This window comes from Electrona antarctica (genome assembly GCF_951216825.1).
Source record: "Electrona antarctica genome assembly, chromosome: 13".
NCBI lineage: Eukaryota > Metazoa > Chordata > Actinopteri > Myctophiformes > Myctophidae > Electrona > Electrona antarctica.
In genome coordinates, this window is record NC_136794.1 from 17,158,234 (window position 1) to 17,172,652 (window position 14,419).

At 43.1% G+C, this 14,419-nt stretch overlaps 1 protein-coding gene and 1 long non-coding RNA gene across 2 annotated transcripts; one reads left to right on the forward strand and one right to left on the reverse strand.

Annotated features, from left to right (window-relative positions):
• Positions 1 to 433: 433 nt before the first annotated feature.
• Positions 434 to 1,949, forward strand: LOC306935684 (ribosyldihydronicotinamide dehydrogenase [quinone]-like). Its single transcript, XM_079518851.1, has 6 exons — positions 434 to 540; positions 700 to 912; positions 994 to 1,124; positions 1,201 to 1,314; positions 1,396 to 1,497; positions 1,586 to 1,949. Exons 1-6 carry the CDS (start codon positions 537 to 539, stop codon positions 1,883 to 1,885), a joined length of 864 nt encoding a protein of 287 aa, XP_079374977.1. The 5' UTR covers positions 434 to 536; the 3' UTR covers positions 1,886 to 1,949.
• Positions 1,950 to 4,083: 2,134 nt separating this feature from the next.
• On the reverse strand, positions 4,084 to 5,795 carry LOC306935102. The gene is made up of 3 exons (XR_013791353.1): positions 5,711 to 5,795; positions 5,473 to 5,581; positions 4,084 to 5,183 (listed from the first exon to the last, which is right to left on the reverse strand). It is a non-coding gene; the product is annotated as an uncharacterized lncRNA (long non-coding RNA).
• Between the last annotated feature and the right edge of the window lie 8,624 nt (positions 5,796 to 14,419).

Genomic DNA, 14,419 nt, shown 5'->3' on the forward strand with positions numbered 1-14,419 from the left:
AAACAACTAGTTGTACTGGTGGACTGTCATAGTAAATCAGTGTCATACATATTCTGAAGAAAATCTGGAGACATTCAGTAATTGGGTCGTATGATCAAAATAAGAACATTATAATGTTATGTAAAAACTACATCTAAAAAGTAAAATACAAGGACAAGTCTTGCCACGGACACACTTGTCCGTGTATGGACATATTGATGACCCCTGCTGTACATGATGGCTTAAAATACAGGATGCATGTTAATCATGGTGATCATAACAATGTTTGGCATAGCTGACTCTGAACTGTGAACACGATCCAGAGTAGTGATTTGTTTACCTTGTGTTCAAAACAATCCAGCAACAACAGACCTGCGGAAGTCAGAAAAATCTTCAAGAATTCCCTGTGGTTGATTGATTTAATTGATTGCTTGATTAGTAGACAGCTGTGCGTGGGAGTGACATGCATAAAAGATCTGACTTCAGTCATGAAGCATGTCTTTCCTTCCTGTTGCAACTGCAGATTCTAGCTCATCATTTTGACACTGTGATTGAGGATGGGTGAGTCTTCTTTAGTTATTTGACTTCAGAGTTTGTAATGGTGCATGGGACTCTACACATTAGTTTGGGGTCGGTCATGGCTATATAGGGCTGAGGGAACATGCTTGTTTTGAGTTTTTGTTGTTGTTTTTACATTGAATCTGAACTTACTTTGATCAGCAGATGCAGCAACAGCAGCTGCTGCAGAAGCAACAGCAGAAGCAACAGGAAAGAAGGTACTTATTGTGTATGCCCACCAGAACGTTTGTTCATTCAATGCTGCTGCTACACATGCTGCTGTGGAGGTTCTAACTCTGGAGGGCTACACGGTGGTGGTTTCTGACCTGTACTATATGAATTTTAAAGCCACAGCTACTGCTGAGGACATCAATGGTGAGGCTTTGAGCTGTTTAAGACACTAAATTCATCTCAATCAGCTTGTGCAGGGAAAATCAAATGTGCTCTCATCTGCAGGAGAGGTGCATAACCCTGCCAATTTCCAGTATGCAAATGAGACCAAACTGGCATGGGAGGAAGGAAAGCTGTCTGCTGACATCACTGTGGAACATAAGAAACTCAAAGAAGCTGACCTTGTCATTTTTCAGGTGAGTTCTCGAAAGGGAAAACTGTTTGCTAAATATTGCTTTCCCTCAACATGAACTAACTTGTAACTTGTTTCAGTTTCCCATGTACTGGTTCACTGTCCCTGCCATCATGAAGGGCTGGATTGATCGGGTGCTCACATTGGGCTTTGCCTACACTCCTGAGAAGAGGTACAGTCAAGGAATCTTCAAGGTAAGGACTAAAGAGCTCTGCATTGGTACACGGTATACTGTATTGTTGCGGCGTATCTTTGAAATTTGAATTATTTTCTAGGACAAGAGAGCCATGCTGTCTTTCACCACTGGGTCTCTGGAGTCCATGTTCAGTGACCATGGAATCAATGGAGACATGAATGTCACCCTGTGGCCAATACAGGTATTGGCAAACTAACTGTACATTTCTAACTGTGTATACATGTGATACATTTCAACCAACATACTGATGTCACTTGTCCCCATTCCAGAATGGAATCCTGCATTACTGTGGCTTCCAAGTTCTGGCTCCTCAGATCTTCTGGGCCCCATCAAGTGTTGCCTGTGATGTCCATGACACCATGCTGGTGACCTGGCGATCAAGGCTGAAGGGTCTCCTGGCTGAGGCGCCACTTTCCTTCACTCCCTCTGACTGCTTTGATGGAGAGACAGGCTTCCAACTGAAACCTGAGTTTAAGGAGATCCATGCAAACAAGGAGTTTGGCCCGACGGTGGGAACTCACATGGGAAAATCGCTTCCACCCAACAACCAGAGAAAAGCTGGGGCCTGATTAACTGTACTCTAAAAGTGTCATGTCTTGTTCTGAAATAAAGATAATATTAATCCATAACAGATTTCTGACTTTGTCAAAGTGTCTAGTTCAGCCATAACTTCAACGGTATGCTTGTGCTGCGTCTCCAATAGAAGATTTGTGCAAAGTCATGTAGGCTTAAAACTTGTGTAATTTTGCCTATGCAAATGTACTAGTGCTTGCACATGTCAAATGGTAATGTAGGGTAATGCCAGGAACTCAACTAAAGTAGTATCGACACCAGTGTTTCCCAACTTTTTTGTCCCAGGGCACACTTTTCATAGCCTAAAAATCTCGGGGCACACCTAGATATACGGGGGGTGTGCGTGTGTGTGTGTATATATATATATATATAGTAAAACTTATTTGAACCCAATATACTTTTAAAAACACAGCACTCATCAAATAACTTTAAAGAGAACAAAAGGGACAGACAGTGCCTCAGTTTCATCAATTTATTTTTGAAAACTCAATACAAAATATAGCACACATGTTCAATTTGTCAATGCATTTGCCACAATACAATGGTCTTAAACTTGAGCACTTTGTATCCAGAGTTGCTGCAAAGAAACATGTCCAGCTTGCCCTTGCCTGCAGCCTGCGTTTGTTCCGAAATTTCAGTTGTCGTGCTTGTAAGAATATTCTCATTTCGCCCTTGCATTTTCCTGTTCAGTCCATTCAGATGGATACAAATATCCGGCATGTATGCTAGTCTTGCACACCAGTACGGCATATTTGGATTGCTCAGTGGACAGAAAGCACTAATTCCTCCCTCAGTTCATATACACGCGACAAAACCTTAATCCAGTCGGACCAATGCTATGTCTAACACAAGTATGCCTCCCGTCTATAGCTGGGGTGCGCACGCTTATCCGACACACCAACGGACAGACATGCGTTCAAACATGCACTGCTCCCGTGCTTGCGGTTAGGGTTTGAGGTAGGTTGTTCTAAGGACAAACGAATTAGTCTGGGGACATAACATCTGGGACTACATTTCTTACCAAGAATTATCTTAACCAATGTGTTTAAGGGTGTCTAACGTAAGTGGCCCTCGATTGATGAAAGAATGACAAGGTTGGGTGGTCTCGACGGGATAAATACAGTTTACAATCATTGAATAATCAATAGTTTCACTAATAAAATCTGTGCATTAAACTTGTCACTTCAGTAGTACAATCAATAAAATGGTTAATTTATGGTCAATTATAAATACAGTGATACAAAACTCAAGTTATTTCAATTATAAGACAAGTAGAGGAAAATGCACAATAACCAAAGGTACCACAACCAAACGAAAACCAAACAAAATACAATCATGAATGATACTCCAAATGGAAACCAGACAAATAAATAATCATGTATACCTCACTCCGTGTTATCGAGGGTGCTAAAGGGCTGCATAACCAACTTGAACCTCAGGGCACATAAACAGTCACCGATGGTCACATTCACAACATAGTGTGACAGACAGGCACTGTAGACAATAGACAACTTCAGTCACTAAAAGTTCACTAAAACTGCAAATGTCACAGGCTTCAACATTGCTTAATCAATAAGAGTACAAACATAAGCGTCACATAAACAGTCAAACATTTCATACCGTGTGGTCTGGTGCAAACACACACACACTGGTGCTCTCTCCCCCTCTGCTCACTCTGGAGTCTGGCTGTGTGAAATGAGTCTATGGGTCTGAGGTGAGTGAAGCTAACAGGCTTCAGCTATATATGGGTAGGTAACAGGAAGTGTCAAAGTAAAGGTATGCCAAAATACAGGAAGTATCAAAATAAACAACAAAATAAGACCGACAATAAATAAAGAATATAACAAACTTCAACTAAAGAAATTATTGCAAAAACAAGTGTCACGGGCAGTTACACTCCCCCCAATCATGTTACCTAGGGCAGATCATTCTGAATTGCACATAACATGATTCACAACATCTCTTTACAATGTCAATGAGGTTTGAGAGAACCATGTCTTTAATTTGCCTTTTGATGACAGAAGGTTTAGGGGAAAAACCTTGCCTTCAAATGGTTTCTGGGAGGCTTTGGAGGAAGTATTGGAGTGGTGGCTGGTGGTAGACGTTGAATCATCACTATTTGTTATGGAAGGGGTTTTGGGTGGGTGCAATGGATGGGTTCCACGGGAACCCATCCATGCATGGTTTTTTGTCCCCTCTGATGAGTCAGAGATGACAGTTGCTGTGTCCAAAAATAGACCCATACTGATCCTTATCCAAGGCCATTCTGATACGTAACTTCGCAAGCACGTCGTTGAAAGGCTGACCAACGTTGTCCAGGAATTTATCCACTATATCGCATATTTCTGAGGTGATCATTATACATGCGTCCATTTTCTTAACAATATCTGGAGTAGGGGTGGAGTTGCATTGGACGGATTCGTAGCATTCACTTATTGCATTATGTTGGTTCTGAATACATTGTTTGATGCCATGGAGGTCCTCTGCTGAACAAAATGTTTTTAATACTGTTCGAATATGTCTTGCAGAGTGCGTCCAGGTGGTATAAGCCTGGGTGAATCTGACCTGGTGTGCATTGGTTGCTGCCTGTCCAAGTTCAGTGGCATCCTGTGTGTTGGCTGTTGTCTCTTCAAAGTGTGTTAGCTGCTGCATACCGACTGCAGTCTCTACAGGTTCAGTCCTTCAGAGGCTATTTGGTCTAGGTTTAACATTCAATGTACATAGACCAAAACACAGATAGGCTCCACAGACATGTACCACTTAACTCTGAAGGAATTATATCAAAACGGACAGACAATACATTTCAGCACAATTACACAAATGTCCCCTTTAATTATCTTGATGTGTCAATGCAGCTTGAATAGTTCTCAGTATGAGTTAAATACCTTGTTCTGTGCAAAACTTTTAAATCCCTTCACCTTGGAAACAATTTGGTTTTCACCCCTTTTTGTTTTGTTTTTTATACTTTGTCTATATTTTATACCTTTTGGTTTTTTTTTTTTTTTTCATTTTATTGTCCTTTTTAGCAACCTTCAGTCCAGCTATGGAAATGGGGGCTACCAGTCATGAGTCCTTGTAGTGAATAGGTTACTGTGGTGGTGTTGTGTGACAAACTTGGATGACTTGAAGCACAGGATGGCTGTAGGCGAGGTGTGGACTGTGGATGGAATGTTGGTGTCGACGTCGAGTTGTATCTGCGATGAGTTTTCACTGTAAGCGGCCCTCGATTGATGAAAGAATGACAAGGTTGGGTGGTCTCGACGGGTGTGTTTATTTGTTCCAACACCGTGAAAACTATAAGGATATAGAATAAATACAGTTTACAATCATTGAATAATCAATAGTTTCACTAATAAAATCTGTGCATTAAACTTGTCACTTCAGTAGTACAATCAACAATAAAATGGTTAATTTATGGTCAATTATAAATACAGTGATACAAAACTCAAGTTATTTCAATTATAAGACAAGTAGAGGAAAATGCACAATAACCAAAGGTACCACAACCAAATGAAAACCAAACAAAATACAATCATGAATGATACTCCAAATGGAAACCAGACAAATAAATAATCATGTATACCTCACTCTGTGTATCGAGGGTGCTAAAGGGCTGCATAACCAACTTGAACCTCAGGGCACATCAACAGTCACCGATGGTCACATTCACAACATAGTGTGACAGACAGGCACTGTAGACAATAATAGACAACTTCAGTCACTAAAAGTTCACTAAAACTGCAAATGTCACAGGCTTCAACATTGCTTAATCAATAAGAGTACAAACATAAGCGTCACATAAACAGTCAAACATTTCATACCGTGTGGTCTGGTGCAAACACACACACACTGGTGCTCTCTCCCCCTCTGCTCACTCTGGAGTCTGGCTGTGTGAAATGAGTCTATGGGTCTGAGGTGAGTGAAGCTAACAGGCTTCAGCTATATATGGGTAGGTAACAGGAAGTGTCAAAGTAAAGGTATGCCAAAATACAGGAAGTATCAAAATAAACAACAAAATAAGACCGACAATAAATAAAGAATATAACAAACTTCAACTAAAGAAATGATTGCAAAAACAGGCAGTTACAAACGTATTCCCCATTGGTTTCTATTTAACCACCGTAGGGGAATTTGACAGCTGCTGAAAATGGGGGTACCATCAACATGGCAATGTTCTGAATTTCATTATACTTTAAGTAGCATGCAATCTGAGAATCCCATCGTCAAATATTCGGGTAAACAGAAGTAGCATGTGAAGTGTCAAACTAGGGGGTTTTCATGATTCTGAACCCATTCCAAGCATTAGTTTTGCATGAAAAACACTCAGTTCACACGGGTGTGATTTTGTATATATAATCTGGGATGTGTGACCACTAATATTTGTCTATACAAATGTAGACTAGTGCTTGCACCAAGCATGTCAACTGGCTGCAGGAATGCAATTATATCTACTGCAACCTAGAGTTTTATTCTGAACAATAATGCCAGCAGTATATAAGTATGCTCCTGCTACAAGCTCTTTAGCAGTTTGATCACTATAGGATGGTGGTGCAAATCCTAGTAGCCTAGTTGTGGTTTTCTACTGGAATAACGGTATTTCAACAAGGTGCTTTTCTGGTGCATAGGGCTTGCCACCTGCTTGAGACAGCAAAGGAACCCCAGGCAAGACTATAGAGCCAATGGAACATGGATGGGAGGAGCATTTTGGTACACTCCTGCCATCACTCCTGCGACATACTAGCGTCATGTCCAGGGGTTGTACTTGTACATCAAGCTGCCTCACGCTACAGAAACAGGAGATAGGCTCCTGCCCTATGGGCCTCATGGCTCGGCAAGGCTACCTGCCATCAAAATGTCTGAAGCTCTTACCACCCAGTTTGCTCACAGTATGCAAGTGTGCAGGTTAAGTGTGACAGTCGGTGATGTGGCTGCCGTGCTGCAGGAGTTCCCTGCATCATATTTTGCCACTAACTTGCATGCACACAAAGGTGCACTGTGTGTGAAATTGTTATTTGAAATTAGTAGAGTTGCCTCCATCCCAATTTTGGGAATAATGGTTGATGAGAAATTCTGAGTTCAAAAGCTAGGGTCCGAAGTGTTGATTGTTGTTCTTCATATCTTTGTGCACAAAGTATTTTTGTTACATTCTCCTTGGAACTTTAGCCTTCACCTTTGAAATGGAGCTGCTAAGGACTAAATATATGTGTTGAGACGTGGTCTGGTATAATTATGTCTTGGTGCTCATAAACCCTTTATACTCACAGACAAGCTGGTGACCTCTATTGCGCCTCTGCAGGTTTGGGGTTCTCAGTATACGGTAGGCCAGGGGTTCCCAAACTGTGGTGTATGCACCCCTTGTGGTGCGTGCACCCCTTGTGGTGTGTGCACCCCTTGTGGTGCGTGCACCCCTTGTGGTGTGTGCACCCCTTGTGGTGCGTGCACCCCTTGTGGTGCGTGCACCCCTTGTGGTGTGTGCACCCCTTGTGGTGTGTGCACCCCTTGTGGCTCATTTTTTGAGCACAGACAGACAGACAGACAGACAGACTAACAAAGCCAGTTGTAGGAGTGGTTTACACCACTCAAAAATGACTTGCTTACTTACTTAAATAAACTTTATATCCATCACATAGTGATGCAAGAATAGAACATTTCACTGAACCAGAGCAACACATTTTAAGCACAAACAGGAGAAAAACATACTTAGCGTTACATCCTTATGTGGAATACTTTCCTCATGTGGATTACTTTCCTTCATGAGGACTACTCTATTTTATGCTTCACCTGCATGTTAGTATTTGCACAAAGGTCTTCGATACATGTTACTGTTCTATGGCTGCACTTTATATACACGTATGTACACATCTGCCACTGCACATACACACAGACTGCTGTCCAACAATGAGCAGCAGCCAGCGACAGACAGCAACATCAATGTCATTACAGTCAGACAGACTTCTTCCTATAGTCCATTCTACTATTAGACTCATGGAAAACTCTGCTTTTGAATGAGCATGCAATTACAGAAAATATTACCAGATCTATTGACAGACCTTTATTGATCCTGAAAGCACACACCTTACAGTGCACAGCCCTGGCTAGGCAACCCAGCCAGGTGGAGATATGCACCAGAGGAGCATATATTTCTAATTTTATACAGTTTTCTAGTCTGGGAAGTGCAGTTTCCACATTTGAATCAAAGGGTTCAGAATTGGGGTTTAGGAGCTTGAAGGTATGGATGAATATCTGGTTTAAAGGGACGTGGGTTTTTTTAATTTCAAATTAAAGTTTTGTGAGCATTCATTTTTCTAAGCTTCTTAAAAATCACACCTGTTTGAAGTGGGCCCTTTTATCATCATATGTACATCTCATTCCGGCCAATCACAATTTGTGTCCTTTTGTCTTCAATGTTTGTTTACACACTTTTGTCTTCAATGTTTGTGTTTACACAAACACTCAAAGCTGTAAAATGAGGTTGTGGTGTGTACTGGGATGATCGTGAGGTCAATAGTATGGAATTTGAATATGAACATAAGCAGTGATGAGCAGCTTTAGGATATTCTTTAATGGAAGTCAGATGATGGACTGTCTCATGGTTTAATGATGCTGTATTCAGAATGAACCATGTTCACTGAACAGACATTGAAACCGCAGCTACTCACACATAAACACAAACAAAGCCAGGGCGAGCATACGTAGCCCATTGAAAACTGAAGAGAAATTCTTCTTTAAGCCTCGGTTGGTGTTATTTGAGGAGCATTGGCGTTTAAATCTTTTCACATGTCTCTCCAAATCCTTATTAGACCGCCTGCAACTGGTTCAGAACACTGCTGCCAGATTTCTGACCAGGTCCAGGAGATCCTACCACACCCATCTTGTTTTCCTTGCACTGGCTCCCAGTAAATTATAGAATTAATTTTAAAATTCTTGTCATCACACACAGAACCCTCCATGGTCAAGCACCCCCATATATTTGTGACTTCTTCTTCTTCTTCGTGGGGTTTTATGGCGGTTGGCATCCAAATAGTTGCATTACCGCCCCCTTCTGATCCGTGTGTGGATCAGACAAACTAAAACGTATTATACTAGAATTTCGCGGGACTTCGGCCCGCTCATCCCAGAGTTGCGTTGCCCCGCGTTGCGATACAGAAGTCCACAGATACAGAAGTCCACAGTGACACGCGTTGTATGCAGCTGTTTTGTGTTGCAGCGCGTGCGCGCGCGCGCGTGTAGTGTTGTTGTTATCCATATATGCGCCTCGGTTCGTCCCGTTTGTTCCACGCCAGGTGTCGACGCAGTCGTTTGTGCGATTGGCGTGTTTGCATTATTGTAACTGTAGGCATACCATATTCTGAATTACCAAAAAGGACACATGCGCGCGTGCATGTGGATGTGGATGTGCTCATGCGCGTGCACGTCGTGCACGTCGTGCATGTGCCGTGCGTGGGCGGTTCTGTTAAATTGAGATGTCAAAAGAATCTATAGCCTAACAATAAATGGATCAAATATGCTCTGTATTAGTTATGTATTTATTTAAAGCAGTGGCTGTGAAAGGTGTGATCCAGGGACCCTCATGGTTCCTTGAGGGGGTTCCAAATGGACCCATTATAGGTCTGTAACTGTGAGAGTGTAACACATGGACCCAAATGGACCCTTACAGGTCTGTAACTGTGAGAGTGTACAAATGTAACCAAATGGAGTGTTGTATAACTGTTAACTGTGATACTGTAGAAATGGAATGAAATGGGACTGTTATGGGTCCATTTGGTTTGACTCTCAGAGTTATGGGGGTCCTTGAAATTAAGAAGTTTGAGAACCTGTATGCAATGGCTTATCTGTTGTAAAAAGAGAGACCAGCCTATTCTCCAAACCATCATATGTTATGCTTTGCTAGGTTGTACGAAATAATATTGGGTCATTATAATTTGCAGGACTCACCGCGCGCACAGCTGCCTTGTCTGTGTTGACATGACATGGGCTTGCAGGACAGAACTTGTATTTGTGACAGACACATAGTTCCTTTGCAGACAATACAATGTGCTTCTCATTGGTCAGTCACAAAGCTAAGAAAACAGCAGCCTACTTTTTCTGCATGTCAATGATGAGATAGTTCTCCGCTGTCTGTCTATCTGCAGACAGCGGAGCAGCCAGCGAGCCTTTCTCTGATCTGCGGTCGGGACCAGTGGTAGTGGTGTGAGCGTGCAGCGCATGCAGAGTTATGAAGAATACACATTCCGGGGTTCGGGCTGAAAGTCCACCTCTCACAGTGTTTTGCCACTACGAACCATTGAACGTGCATTGTAATACACATTGGTGTGAATGGTCTGTGAGCGTAGCGATACACTACAGGCGATACGTGTGAAACCCCGGACATTTGAAGGAATGTATAAAACCACCCGGACTGGCCGGACAGGCCCCCAGAAGAGGACGTATGGTAAACTGTGTATGTAATCGCGGCGCTGTCCATCCAAGTTAGAATGAGTGTGTGTGTGTGTGTGTGTGTGTGTGTGTGTGTGTGTGTGTGTGTGTGTGTGTGTCTGGCTGCCCTGTGTTTTGCAGCGTGGGGATCGCCATGTGAGGGGGCTAGCCAATAAGGGCCCTGTGTTGCATGTGGAGAATTCTGTAGGTTAGTGTGTGTGGTGCAGCCGAACGGGGTGGTGAGAACATGAGGGGGATGTAGCACAGCAATCGGTGACCCCTACATTAAGCTGTGTTGCTCCCAAGATGCAGTGCAAATGCGTGTTGTAAGCAACCGTAGCCAATGGGAAAACAGGATGCAGTGTTGCCAGGTCCGCGAATTGTAAGCGAGTTGTAAGTAGCGTGTTGAATGGCATTTTTTCTGGGCTTGTTTTCATAGACGTGGCAACAAATTAGGCGGGGGTGTCGGTGCTTGTGGCGTGTTTGTGTTTATTATTGATATTGATATTGTTTGCGAGTGTGGACGGGAGCCGGCTTTAGTGGCAGTGCGATGACAATTTTTACGCGGCTGGTGTCGAGTGTGGCCGTGCGGCGCGACATGAGGAGATAGCCGTGGATCGACGCGGAGGGTAAGGCTGTGTCGTGTTAGTGTGTTGTTGCAGTGTGTGTTGCAGCGTGTTGCAGCGTGTCAGTGACGTAGTAGCTGGTGCCTTTTGTTCCTGTGCGTGCTTTTGGGCACATGTTTTCAATTGTAATATAGGATATATAACTTATCACCGTCCTGTGCAAACTTAATAGTGCCCACTCCAAAGTGACCCCCCTCTACATTGTCCATTCTGTGCGCTACATCCCAGACCCTGTGGCCTGAGATGGTGTAAATTCTTCTCTTAGTACAATATCCACGTCTTCTGCAGTGACATCCAGTACATGTAGGAACCTCCTCGCCGCTTCCAGCACCATCTTAATTCGTTCCGACTTGGTTTGTATGTCTGCCGCACAGTTGATGATCATGGCAATGAATGCCAAGAACCGTTTCTTGTCCATACAGATCATTGTTATCACTTAAGCCTACATTGCTTCCCCCCTCATTTGCCTGCTGTACTTCCACTGCTGCTTTTCCATCATTGGCCTTGCTCCTCTCCACTCTCTTTACAGCATCAGCGTAGGGTAGGACAGTCCTTTCCCTTCTGCCCTAACCCTGCTCACCATAATCTCCTTCTCTCTCTTAGGACACACAGCTGATCCGGTGTAATGTCCCCCACCACAGTGCACACACTTTAGTTCTTCTTGGCTTTCTTTACATTCCTCTTCTTCGCATTGTTCCTCCCCACACCAATGTAGGCTTCTCACTGTTTAGCAGTTCTATATATTTACATATTTTTCTATTGACTATTTTCTATTTTTATGTTCTATTTTGATGTCGTTTTTGCATAGTGTTCTATGTACAAATAACGTTTTTGGTGCCAGCAACCAATCACCCACTTTGGGTGTTGGCCTGATTGAGGACACTCCCTGATCCCTTGTCCCAATCTGGTGTAACTCCTTGTATGTCATTCCCTGAAGAAGGCAACTTGTTGCCGAAACGTTGGAAAAATAAAGATTTTGATGGCATCGTGACTACGAGCTGTGCGGCCTCTCTCCTTTTTGTCTCTACCAGGCCGAAGGCATGGGGAGAGAGTATGTTTTGCACTCCGTCCGTGTGTGTGTCCGTCCGTGTGTCCGTGTGTGTGTCCTTCCGTCCGTCCGTTACCAGCTAATCTCCGGCACCGTTAACCCGGTCGATGCCACACTTTGCACACACACTCCCTGGATGCCAACAATGAACCTCTGCCCCACATTTTCCAGAACGGCCTGTTATAGCGCCACCATGAGGCAGCTTTTCACATGTTTTACCTAAAACTGCACCGATCTGCGTGAAACGTTGCATGCACACTCCCTAGAGGCCAAGGACAAACCGTTGACCTGCATTTTCCGCATCTGCCTTTTATAGCGCCACCAGGAGGCCGACTTTTGTAAAACACATTTTTTGATATTACTCCTCCAGATTCTGTCCACAAATCGTTACACACTATCTCTATGGTCATGTGCTCAAGTCGGATCTGTCCGATATTTCATATTCCATCCTAATTGGCTATAATTAGCTTTCACAGTTTGCAAGATTGCCCCGTTTTGAACAAAAGCCTCAAATCATGAACGCAGCTTGCAATTTACGTGAAATCTTTCACACATTTTCTTACTAGGCTGAGGAATATATTCCACCCTTTTCACATTGGCCTGTTATAGCGCCACCAACATGTTGATTTTTGCAAAACACATTTTTGGAACAAAATGCCTCAAAAACATGTTTATATTAATCCTAAACATTTTGCCAAACATCTCACACAGTCCTATCCTCCTGGTGGAGACCTGTGCCCAGAAGGGCACTTTTTCTAGTTCAGTCATATTTATCTCCTGCGGTCAGCACCTCCCCACTACTGGTGTGCGCTCCTACCTTCCTGTTTGTTTGATGATTCCTCCCCACACCTGCCACACTTTCTGTTCTCCCTGCACACTGCTGCCACATGGCCATATTTTTGGCAACAATAGCACCTGAGCGGTGCTCTTTCATATGGCCTGACCCGATAGCTCATGTAAGTCAGGTACACTCTCTGGGGTAAATGCTCTCCTGCAAACGTCAAACAAACTGACCCACTTTCCTCTCGTTTCCCATCTCGAAATCTGGACAATCTTTTTGCCTCACACACACCTTCAACAAGGCTCACAAACGCTTGTGGCTTCAATGACAGTGGAACTCCACTTATAATTCCCTTGCTCCGTTTACCTTCAAGGCGAAAGGTACTCACGTCATGCTCCCCGTATTTATTAATGTTCAGAGCCCTGTTCACCTGATTTGCACTGCACTCAAAAATCACCAGACCACTCCTAGTAACCCTCAAGGATTTAATTCCCCCCACTTTCTTCTCAACAAACTTTCCCAGCGCATATTGGTCATTAAAAATGCCGTCGACCTGCGCCTCCGCTCTCATACCAATGAATCTCTCTTCATCACTTTCTGAATTGTTTGATCCCATTCCTTTCTTTCTTTTCTTTTCTTGTTTAAATCCATCCTTATTTCCATCACTGCACGTTTGACTGTCATGATCAGAATCCTCCTCTGACAACTGCATTTCCCCCTCCCTTCCGTGTTCACTGGCAGAGCAACTCTGCCATCCTTCCCGTTCCCCACCACTCACTGTGTCATTTGTGACTTACTCCACCCATATGTTCCTAGAAGGCCTCTGAGATCCTAATCCCAAGCCCTGCTGGTTGTTCCACCCACAAAACTAAAAACTAAAGGTGATCAAGCCTTTGCTAGTTTCGCCCCCAGGCTAAGGAATGACCTCCCGGAGCACCTGAAATCTGTGGCCTCAGAGGACCTTTTTAAAAAACGTTTAAAGACCCACCTTTTTAGACAGGCCTTTGTAACATAGTGCTGTATTGATCTCTTGATTATTATTATTATTTATTTTTACCAGTGCCGTTTGTTCTGTTTTCTCTTTCTTTGCTTTATTTTTCATTCTTCTTCTTCTTATTATTATTAATATTACTATTGTTACTATTGATATATTTTGCTTTTATTGTTGTGAAGCACTTTGTGACTGATGTCTGTGAAATGTTCTCTATAAATAAAAAATCACACCCGTGTGAACTGAGTGGTGTAAGGTCTTATATAGACTGATGAGCTGTGGTCTGACATAATGTCTGACGTAATGAAATCACACCCGTGTGAACTGGGTGACCATAGCAACCGTGCTCATTTTTTGAGCACAGACAGACAGACAGACAGACAGACAGTGATGCAAGAATAGAATAGAATAGAATATTTCACTGAACCAGAGCAACACATTTTAAGCACAAACAGGAGAAAAACATACTTAGCGTTACATCCTTATGTGGAATACTTTCCTCATGTGGATTACTTTCCTTCATGAGGACTACTCTATTTTATGCCTCACCTGCATGTTAGTATTTGCACAAAGGTCTTCGATACATGTTACTGTTCTATGGCTGCACTTTATATACACATATGTACACATCTGCCACTGCACATACACACAGACTGCTGTCCAACAATG